The sequence below is a fragment of the Hibiscus syriacus genome, unplaced genomic scaffold, assembly GCF_006381635.1.
Source record: "Hibiscus syriacus cultivar Baekdansim isolate YM2019G1 unplaced genomic scaffold, ASM638163v2 tig00111193_pilon, whole genome shotgun sequence".
Taxonomy (NCBI): Eukaryota; Viridiplantae; Streptophyta; class Magnoliopsida; order Malvales; family Malvaceae; genus Hibiscus; species Hibiscus syriacus.
In genome coordinates, this window is record NW_024063012.1 from 254,413 (window position 1) to 265,928 (window position 11,516).

The 11,516-nt window shown below is 32.5% G+C and overlaps 1 protein-coding gene and 1 pseudogene across 1 annotated transcript; both read left to right on the top strand.

Moving 5' to 3' along the window:
• Positions 1–4,625: 4,625 nt before the first annotated feature.
• Positions 4,626–6,361, top strand: LOC120155522 (60S ribosomal protein L3-1; the record flags this gene model as incomplete). The annotated part of the gene is made up of 5 exons (XM_039167059.1): positions 4,626–4,733; positions 5,032–5,126; positions 5,261–5,371; positions 5,551–5,855; positions 5,996–6,361. Coding segments are annotated over exons 2-5 (867 nt in total), but the record flags the coding sequence as incomplete, so codon positions are not given.
• An 8-nt stretch (positions 6,362–6,369) lies between these two features.
• On the top strand, positions 6,370–7,841 carry LOC120155524 (annotated as a pseudogene).
• The last annotated feature ends 3,675 nt before the right edge of the window (positions 7,842–11,516 follow it).

Below are 11,516 nucleotides of genomic sequence, written 5' to 3' on the forward strand. Positions count from 1 at the left end.
GTTGATGTTACTAAAATCGAATTGTACCACTCAAATAAATTAAGATGATTTAAATGATATTATAAAATCGAGTATTGATATATTTGTGAATCGATAATAATTGAGAATTAAAATATAATTTTTTTAACAATTACTTGAACCGAAACAAACAGATTGAATTAAAATCAAATTGATTTCATTATCGATTGCTTTAATAATAATTTTTAAAATGATATATAATATTAAAACCAAAATCTAATAGTCCGTAGATGTAATAATTTATAAAAATAAAATTCGTATAATATTTATTTAATATATTTTTTCAAAAAAAGTATATTAAATATCGTTGAGTTATATACAAATGATCATTTTCGTCAATAAAGTTTAAAAAATTATAAAATACTTATTAAATTTATTAAAAGATCAATTTATTTATTTTTCATTTTATTTTAGCAGTATACATACGTTAAAAAACAAACAGTCTTCTTCTTGCAGACTGTAGACTTTTGGTCCACCTCTTCTGCTGTAGATACCTGCAGATGTGGTCTGCAGACTGCAGACCTTTTACCTCTGCAAAAATAAACACCACCTAAGGCATCAGATTTCCTATCCGGTGCAAGCATTTTGCTAGCCTTTTTTCTAAATTAAAAAAAATATTATTAGCCAATTATATTTTTCTTTTGGATAAACTACATTAAATACTATTAAACTTTAGAATTTGATTCAATTTTATCACTAAACTTTTAATTATTTTAATTATACCAATAAACTTGATTTTAACTTCAATTATATCATTGAATCGTTAATTCGATAACATCAAGATGACTTGAATGATGGTTATTAATATGGACTTGAACCAACATGACGCCCTTTTTTGTGTAGTTATTTTGATGTCTAAAATGATGTTATTTTATTAAAATAAAATTGAAGAGAAATATAATTTTTTATTAGTTTTAGGTTATCACAAGATAATATATAATTATAATTGTTCTAATCGTTTGACAATGAATGCACATATTTTGCTGATACAATTCCTCGAACTCGAAATATTTAGAAAGAATAGGATTTTTTTTATCACTAAGGTTACTCAATAGTTTCATTGAGGGAAAATATCAAAATGCATTTAGAGAGCTTCAAATTAAAGATCTTTAGAAGGAATGTCTATCGCCTAACAATTGGCCAACTTATGATCTTGATATGCTTCTAACAAAATAATATATATGTTAAATTACAATTGAGATTAATTTTATTCATTTAATGATATTTATAATACAATTTCATAAATAATATAAAATATATTATTAAACAAATAAAAATGATTTTATTTTATTTTAACATGTATTACTTCTATTACAATTATAATATGATCACAAGTTAACATAGTGGCAAGATATTAGACTTTGCTTCCCAACGTTCTTGGTTTAAATATTCTAAAATGGGTTTGACATTTATCCTCAAATTTCCTCCAGCAAAATGGTATCATTTTAGGATTTTTAGATATCGAAATAATTGTAGCAAAACTATTTGTACAATTAAAGTTGAAATCAAAATTCAGTGTTATTATTGTAATAATTGAATACTCAATGATGAAATCTATGCAAACCCTAAAGTCTAATAGTATTCAGTGTTGTTTACCCTTTTCGTTTAAAAAACGCCAGCGCAAGTTTTTGAATACATTTATCGCTTCCTCTCCCGTTGAAGAGTTTATTATTTGACATTTTTAAAGGAGGTTATGCCTTCCTATGAACAAAATATTAGACCCTTATTTACATTGTTTTAAAAACCGGATCGGACCAACCGGTTCAATCGGAAACCGTTGCCTAGTCCGGTTCAATCTAAACCGGTTGAACCGCTACTAGTGAATCGATCAGAACCGCTGAACCGTTCGAACCGGACTGGCTGAAAACCGAAAAATTTTGTTTTTTTAAAAAAAAATTAAACCAAACGTCGTTTGTTAAACGAGCCAAGTCAAACTCGAGTATTGTTGAACTCGGCTCGAACTTGAAAACTTTAAAAGTAAGCTCAACTCCACTCAAACTCACAAGTTAAAAATTATCAAGTTCAACTCAAACTCGAAATATAATATTGGAACTTGAACTCAAAAAGGCTTGAACTAAAAAAAAATTTAGAAGCTCAATTGAAGCCTAAAATTCGAGTTTGATTGAAGTGAAAGAATAGTTCACTCAATGCTCACCAAAAGGCTTCATGATTTTGAATGCCAAATTACATCTATTATTTATAGAAGTTAGTTGTGATGCTCTTCTATGTTTCTTAGCAATGTGGGATTGTTTTGTTCTTATATTTTTACTCTTTAGACTTTTGGGATGCTCTTCTATGTTTCTTAGCTATGTGGGATTGTTTTTTTAAAAAAAAAATTAAACCAAACAATATCATTTTGTTATGATTTTTTTAGCCCCAAATTTATTTTTTAATTATAGTTATATAATTATATTTATTATTTAATATGTTTTACCTTAAATATTATGTTGTAGTTAATTTGAATCATTTTGTTTCACTTGACTTTTGGGATGCTCTTCTATGTTTCTTAGCTATGTGGGATTGTTTTTTTAAAAAAAATTAAACCAAATAATATCATTTTGTTATGATTTTTTAGCCCCAAATTTATTTTTTAATTATAGTTATATAATTATATTTATTATTTAATATGTTTTACCTTAAATATTATGTTGTAGTTAATTTGAATCATTTTGTTTCACTTGATTTTATGGTTTTTAATTTATATATGTTATGACTTGCTTTGAATATGACTTGTGATATAAAAAATTATTTTTTATTAAATATTTTTGGTTTTTTTTATTTAATTTTTTAAATAATTATGACTTCGTCCGGTTCTTTCGACCGGTCGGACCAGTTCGATCGGTTGAACCAGTGAACCGGTAGCATGGCCGGTTCGCTAACCGGTCCGGTTCTGAAAATCATGCTTATTTAAGTATTTAACCATAAAAATATGAGTATAGATTTTAAAATTATAATAATTAAATATAATTTAATTATTTAAAGCATATCGTTTTAAGATATTAAAACTTTAACTCGAATCCAATTTAATTTAAATCCTATAATATTACTTTTATTAATGAAAAATTATTTTCATAATTAAAAAATAAGCTTAAAAATAAAATATTTTTTTGACAAACAAATAAAATCATTATAACTTACTTAAATAAGTCATTGAAGCACAAATCAAATGATTTTACTGGTTAAATGAATAGTTGTTATCCTTAAAGGTTTTTAGTCCAAACACCAACGGCTGTATGATATTTGAACATTTATTGTCATATGATTGAGAGTCTTTAAAACAAATACTATCACATATAATCACCTTAGAGTAATTAAAAAAATCCCTTGAAAGAAAATCATTATAGCTTCTTTGACTTTGTATTAAAGAGCAGAGGTTTGTATCATTTGTGCTAGGGTTTCCTCTACTTTCTTGGTAGTCGCACTACAGCAAAATGGGTTTTTAGCGGCACTTTTAGCGGCGTTTTTTGAACAAACGTCGGTAAATACTTGTGTTTTAGTGGCGTTTGTATATAAACGCCGCTACCTACTGTACTTTAGTGGCGTTTTCGTATAAACGCCGCTAAATAATGTACAATAGTGGCGTTTTAAGCACAAACGCCGCTAAATGCTCGTACTTTAGTGGCGTTTCTATATAAACGCCGCTAAATAATGTACTATAGTGACGTTTTAAGCACAAACGCCGCTAAATGCTCGTACTTTAGTGGCGTTTTTGTACAAACGCCGCCAAAGACTCGTACTTTAGCGACGTTTTTATACAAACGCCGCCAAAGACCTGTACTTTAGTGGCGTTTTTATACAAACGCCGCCAAAGACCCGTACTTTAGTGGCGTTTTTATGCAAACGCCGCCAAAGACCCGTACTTTAGTGGCGTTTCTGCGGCTAAACCCCCCAAAACACGTACGCACTTGAATCCCATTAATTTTTTTAAAGAAACCCTAAAACCTTGTTATGTTTACCCTTCTAACTTTCTGCCACTTACATCTCTCTCACTCTTATTCTTTTTATCCTTAATAGAAAATGAACCAGAGGCCAAAATCCTTTCAGTTACAACCGAAAATGTTAAGAAGAAGATAATATATTTTGTTTTAATTTAAAATGTCACCGTGTGCAAGTTAAAATATTATGATTTTAATAAGATTTTCGGTTGTAACCTATTTATGTCGTTTTTTAATTTTATAATAACAAGTTGTATTTGAGAATATCTTGATATATCTACATATTAGTATAATAACTTTTACTTGAATTTGTACCTATATTTCTAATTTCAAGTTTAAATTTGTATTAATGTTTTATATTATAACAACTATTTTTTTAAATTTTTTTATAACAACACTTTTAAATCGTATGTAATAATTAATTTTTTTATGTTAATACTTCTGAATCAAGTGATTATTTTGAATTTAAAATTTATGTAATATAATTCCTTATATATAAAAATATTATATATTGAATATTTTTAAATAGTTAACTATTTTTATAACAATAACAATATATACATATACATATATTATAAATTATATAGAGTATAAATAATTAAAAAGTGTATTATTATTAATTTTGAGATAATTATAATTTTAAATTAATTAATTACTGAAGAAAAGCCCAACAAAGCGGGTATTAACCTATGTTATAAGAAACAGAAACTAGGGTTTTATTGATTCAGCAACTTGGGATTGAGAGCTGCCGCATCCAGCAAGCAAGAGTAGCAACCACAGGTGACTCCCAACTCACTTCTTCTCTCTCTTTCATTCTCTTTTTTAGTTTCTTATCGATAGAAAATGTGTGAAATGAAAGATAAATAAACTATCTTCTCATTTTTTCTTGAATTTGTATCACATTGTAAATTCTTTGATTGAGTTGTAGGTAATCAACACTTCCTGTTGTCTCTCTCTCTCTCTCTCTCTCCCTCTCTCCCTCTCTCTTTTTAATATAGAGTATAGATCTATAAGAAGAACATTGGTTTGTTTATACATTTATATTTATTTTTGGTTATGTTTTTATTTTGGGGTGAAGGAGAGGAAGAATGTCTCACAGGAAATTTGAGCACCCAAGGCATGGTTCCCTTGGATTCCTTCCAAGGAAGCGAGCTTCTCGCCAGAGAGGAAAAGGTATTCGCTTTCATTTTTTTTTGTTTATCTGACAATAATAGTATGATGATGATGTAGCTGTAGAAATTATAGTTTTGAAACTGATATGTACCTATTGTGTTCTTATCTGATGTTGTTGTTTTCTTCTGGTGCAGTGAAGGCATTCCCAAAGGATGACCCCAGCAAACCTTGCAAGCTCACTGCCTTTTTGGGGTACAAGGCTGGTATGACTCACATTGTCAGAGAGGTCGAAAAACCTGGATCTAGTAAGTTTGTTTTCATCAAGTAACTCCACAATTATTTTTATTGTTTGCTTGAAATGCAGTTTTCTTTTACCTGGAAGTGCATTGGGATTCTTTGATTGAATTACATTTATATAATGGTCTATTCATCTTTCAATTTTATCGGAATTTTAGTTGATTTTGTATCTTTTATTTCCGTATAGAGCTCCACAAGAAGGAGACATGTGAGGCTGTTACTATCATTGAAACCCCTCCTATGGTGATTGTTGGGGTTGTTGGATATGTAAAGACACCACGGGGCCTCCGATCCTTGAACACCGTCTGGGCTCAGCATCTGAGCGAGGAAGTCAAACGTCGGTTCTACAAACACTGGTGCAAGTCCAAGAAGAAGGCTTTTGTCAAGTACTCAAAGCAATATGAAAGTGAAGATGGGAAGAAGAGCATCCAGGCTCAGTTGGAAAAGATGAAGAAATATGCAACTGTTATTAGGGTCTTGGCCCACACTCAGGTTATAACAATTTCCGACTTAATATTGTTTTCTTATATCTGCACTTTTCAATTGTTCATTTCTTGTTCATGGTTTTCATATTGCAATTCTTTATTGAACATGTTTCAAGGTGGACAATTTTCTGACCAAGTACATTGCAGATTAGGAAAATGAAGGGATTGAAGCAGAAGAAGGCACACCTAATGGAGATCCAAGTCAATGGTGGAACTATTGCCGACAAGGTTGATTTTGCCTACAAGTTCTTTGAGAAGCAAGTCCCCATTGATGTTGTTTTCCAGAAGGATGAAATGATTGATATCATTGGTGTCACAAAGGGTAAAGGTTACGAAGGCGTTGTCACTCGTTGGGGTGTCACACGTCTTCCCCGCAAGACCCACAGAGGTCTGCGTAAGGTTGCTTGTATTGGTGCCTGGCATCCTGCTAGAGTCTCCTTTACAGTTGCCAGGGCAGGTCAGAATGGATACCACCATCGTACGGAGATGAACAAGAAGGTCTACAGGGTTGAAATCATCTCTTTCGCAGCCCCAATGCCAAACTCAATGGCATTACTTCAAAACCGGCCAATACATGAGAATCCAACCCCAACGACGACGATGTCTCTTCCAAAGACGACCTCCCTCTCCTTGAATCCGCCGCTGAAGGTATCCAGGAGCTCGAGAAGAAATTCGCAGCCTTCATGCGCAATGATGTGTACGATTCAATGGGATGTGGAAAGCTGCCATTGAAAGAGAAACTCCTGCTGGGCATCGCCCTCGTCACGCTTCTCCCTATACGTCTCGTTTTGGTAATGACTATTTTGGTCGTGTATTACTTGATTTGTAGAATTTTTACGCTATTCTCGACCCCGAATCTGGAGGATGAGCAGGAAGATTTTGCACATTTGGCTGGGTGTAGGCGAGCCGTGATAGTCCAGTCGGGTCGGTTTCTTTCTAGGTTGCTGCTTTTTACGGTAGGATTTTATTGGATTAATGAAACTCATAAGGATTCAGCAAATACCCAAGAAAGTTCAAAAACCGAGGTAGAATTTTACTTCTTCAGCATTTTTAGTATTCCAATTTGGCATCTTTTAAGATGATTCATATGCATTTAGTTATGATAACTGACAGACTTTAGTTAAACACAAGAAGTAATTGCTTGATCAACATTTTCCTGAATTTCTATTTCTGTGTATGATTTTTCTACAGAGTACTAAACAATCAGAACAGCAAGAAAGGCCTGGTTTTTTCCACTCTTCTCATTTTAGTAGTTGATTATGGTATAAAATGTAAGCTTTTGATGTTTTAACTGACATATCTCTTGTTTGGTTTTTTCCTTTGAAATGCTTGGATTTTATTGCTGAAGAGATCAGTGAGTAAACTTCCCTTAATTGGTCTTATCGGGTGAGAGTTAATTTTATCCTCGTAAATTTCTCCCGTGATTTGGTGCAAAACAGTCTGCAGTTTGGTTTCCATAATTGATTTTTTTGCCTTTTAAAGCTTGATATAGTTATGGGACTTATGTCAATAGTTTTCTTTTATGTCACTCATTCTCCTAATCTACAAGCTTCACATCTTATGTTGTAACAATTTCTAGCAAGCGAACCATTTACATTAGAATAAGAATCTTCAGTTTTGGAAAGAGTATTGTGTGCATCAATTAGTTCTTGGTAGTTATATGTTTCTTTTGTTTTGTATCTTTCCTACCAGTTCTATATTTCCTGTGTAGTAGAAATAAATTGGTTTTGAACTGGCGTGATGAATGATATTTGGCTTGTTTCTTACAGCAAATGTCTTGGTTGTGTCTATGTTCAGCGCGAGTCAAAATCATCAGACTTTAAAGGTGTTGCAGGTGAGTCAAAATAAATTGGTTTTGAACTGTTACTACTACTATTTTAAAGCTTTTTCAGAGTTTTAGATTTATCATTCAAAATCATCAGGCTTTTTCAGGTTACTGCTAACAGCTGGGAAAGTGGCCTCTTTATCTTATTTCTTGTTGTATTTGCAATAATTGCTGATGGTTATGATCAATATTGTTTATAATCAACATGTTTGTCTTTCATGTACTATATTAATGTATCTTGTTTCCCTGCATTTTGTGATTTTAATCATTCCCTGCATTTTGTGATTTTAATCATTAATTATTTTAGAAGCTTTTTTCTTTATGAAGTTTTGGTCTATTAGCTATTGTCTTTTTTCTTTTAATTGTTTGAATTATCTATTGTTTTGCTATCAGCTTCTTGCCAACCATACTCTGTTCATAGTTCTGAATTTTAGGTGTTATTCTTGAAATGCAATAGAACTATCACGAGCATTTCTATGCCAAATCAGAAGCATCACACCTGTGTCACAAACATTTTTTGCTTAGGAATGTTTGAAGCATTGTACCCATTAAGGGTTGACAGTGTTATGTATGTTAGTTAAATCTATATTTCTCCTCCTTTTTCCATATGCCATCTGATTATGGGGGTCTTCCAGAATGCATTGGCTAGCTTGCATATGTGGATATATGCCATGTATTATAGTTATTTAGAAAGAAGATAATGTTTAACATTTTTTCTCATTAGCTTGAACTTATGTTTGAAGGCAAGAAATTTGGAGGTAATATTGTTTAGAATCATGCTTTTTCTTCTAGTTTATCTTCTTGTAATATATTGTATCTGAATCCATTGTTTTCATTGTTGTTTGAATTGAAGGTACATTTCTGATGAAGAGAATCAATTGAAGTTGCATGCCAAAAGGAAAATTGCCACTAGAAGATTGTTTTTTATTCTAGTGAACAATGTTTTTATTCTATTGAAAGAGAAAGAACCTAGAATAAATTGTAGTGAACAATCTTGAACTATGTTACATTTTAATTTAATTTTATAAAATTTGATTTATTTTTGCATATAATTTGTGTCGTAATTAAATTTTAAGTTTATTATTATTAGATAATGATATAGAATATTAAATATCAATTAATCTTAGCTAAAGAATGGTAATTATAGATCTGACTTTTTGCGGCGTTTGTGTCCAAAAACGTCGCTATAGATCTGACCTTTTGCGGCGTTTGTGTCCAAAAACGCCGCTATAGATCTGACCTTTTGCGGCGTTTGTGTCCAAAAACGCCGCTATAGATCCGTACTTTTGCAGCGTTTGTATATAAAAACGCCGCTAAATATCTAACCTTTTGCGGCGTTTGTGTCCAAAAACGCCACTATAGATCTGTCCTTTTGCAGCATTTGTATCCAAAAACGCCGCTAAATATCTAACCTTTTGCGACGTTTGTTACAAAAACGCCGCTATAGATCTTGACCTTTTGCGGCATTTGTATCCAAAAACGCCGCTAAATATCTAACCTTTTGCGACGTTTGTTACAAAAACGCCGCTATAGATCTCGACCTTTTGCGGCATTTGTTCCATAAACGCCGCTAGAGATCTTGACCTTTTGCGGCGTTTGTTCTAAAAACGCCGCTGTATATATCGACCTTTTGCGACGTTTGTTCCAAAAACGCCGCTATAGATCTTGAACTATAGCGACGTTTTTGGTTCTCAAACGCCGCTAACTTTTGCGGCGCTGTTTTTTGCGGCGCTTCTTGCGGCGTTTTTCCAATCGCCGCAAGCGCTTTTAGCGGCGTTTAAAAACGCCGCTATAGGACTAAAAAAACGCCGCTAAAACTCTATTTTCCTGTAGTGTCGTCTCTCTGTTGTGTGACAGATTCTGAATTTTCTTGGTTTCTAGTTTTTACTAGTTTGGTTTTGATGGTTGGTTGTGCGCTCGGGTGCTAGTAAATTATGGGCGACATAGAGAATAATTTGGGGGGTTTGTATATTAGGGAAAAAGAGGATGAGATTTAGTTCTGATTCCATCCGAAACATCTTCATAGATTTCTTTTGAGCATTATTTTGTGGGGCGATTCCTTTCAGCCAGCAGGATAAAATTTCAAGCCATGAGGGTGACTTTGGCGAATGTATAGTGCCCAATTGGATGCATCACTATTACATACCTTGGAGAGAACAGTTTTTATTTTGTTTATTTCACGATGTGGAAGTGGAATGCATTACGGATTTTAGCGTTCACCTTCTAATTTTGCATCGTTTGAACCCGGAGGAGGACCTGATGACGGTTGATCTTAACTGGATTAATTTCTAGATCATTATTAAAGATCTTCCAACAGGATACATATCAGAGCCGATAGCAAAATAGTTATGCAACTTTATTGGTGTATTCCTGGAGTACGATGCTATGACTATATCGCTGGGTTATAAGGGATGTATTAGAGTACGGGTAAAGTTGAATGTTTGAAAGCCGCTCAAACGGAAGAAGAAGATCTTGTTACCTAATGGAACATTCGTTTATGCATTGTTCCAATACGAAAAACTCCATTTGTTTTGTTTCTTATGTGGCAAATTGGGTCATGGTGAAAAATTTTGCCCATTACGAGTTTTTCAGGATAAAAAGGAACTGGTTCTTTAATGGGATAAATCACTAAAAGCTTCGCAACGCCGTAGACAGGTCATGACGAGTCCGTGGCTGAGAGATGTAAACGATGAAGGAAGAACCGTGACTTCGATGCTCTCTGGTACAGTGGATCAGAAAAGTCTGACGAGGTCTTGGGTTCAAAAAAAAATTTATCCGATGGGTAATGATAATGGTTGGAAGGATGATCTTGATGAAAATATGGTGGCATATCGATGAGGAAAATCCCTTGGCTAGGGTTGAAAATGCCAAGAGACAGCGAAGTTTTCCAGTTTTTTCGACTGCAAAAGATACCAATGTGGCTGAAAATTCCAATTTGGTTGGTAAAAGGTAATTAATGGATATAAGTTAGTAATGATCAATGTTAGTAAGTTTAAAGGTTTGATTGGAGCTTAAAGTATGAGATTTAGGTGAATTGTGGGAAAAAATCGAAATGAAATAAGTGAAATTTTGGTAAGGGTATCGATAATATAAGAACAATATCGATACTATAAGGGTAAATTGAAGGAAAAATGAATGAATCGGATGAACAATATCAATATTGATTAAAGTAGTATCGATACTGATGTAGGGTATCGATACCAAAGATAAGGTATTGATACTGAAAGTAGGGATGGAATTCCAGAATGCCAAAATGGTATCAATACCAAAGTGGGTATCAGTACCATAGAAGAGAAATATCAATACTGCAGGAAGAGTACCGATACTTTTCATTTTGAAAATTGTTTAATTTAGTGTTTCATTTCGATTAGGTAAATGCTAATTTGTTAGTTGTTCTTTGAGATTCGATATTTATCTTGGACATATTGATATGTAGATTTGGATCATAAACATATCGAAAGAATCGACATAGTACGAGATACGAAAGAAAAATGATTTCGTTTAGGACTTTCGTGAGGCAAATGTGAGTGCAAGTTATTTATTTTATAGTAGATATGAGGACGACTTGCGATAAGCCAACCTCGAAGGTTTTCGATCGAAAGCAATTTATTTATTTTATGAATTATTTTATGATGCTTTATATAAAGTGTATTTTCAAAGTAATGTTTTGATTTTATTGGTATGTGAAAATGTTATATGTGAATATGTTTTATATGAAAATGTTCTATTTGAAAATGTGCTAAGTGAAAACGTTCTACGTGAAAATACCTTATGTGAATGTACACTACATGGATAAAATACACTTTGAATAATGAAATGAAAAATAATTATATGGTTAAAGTC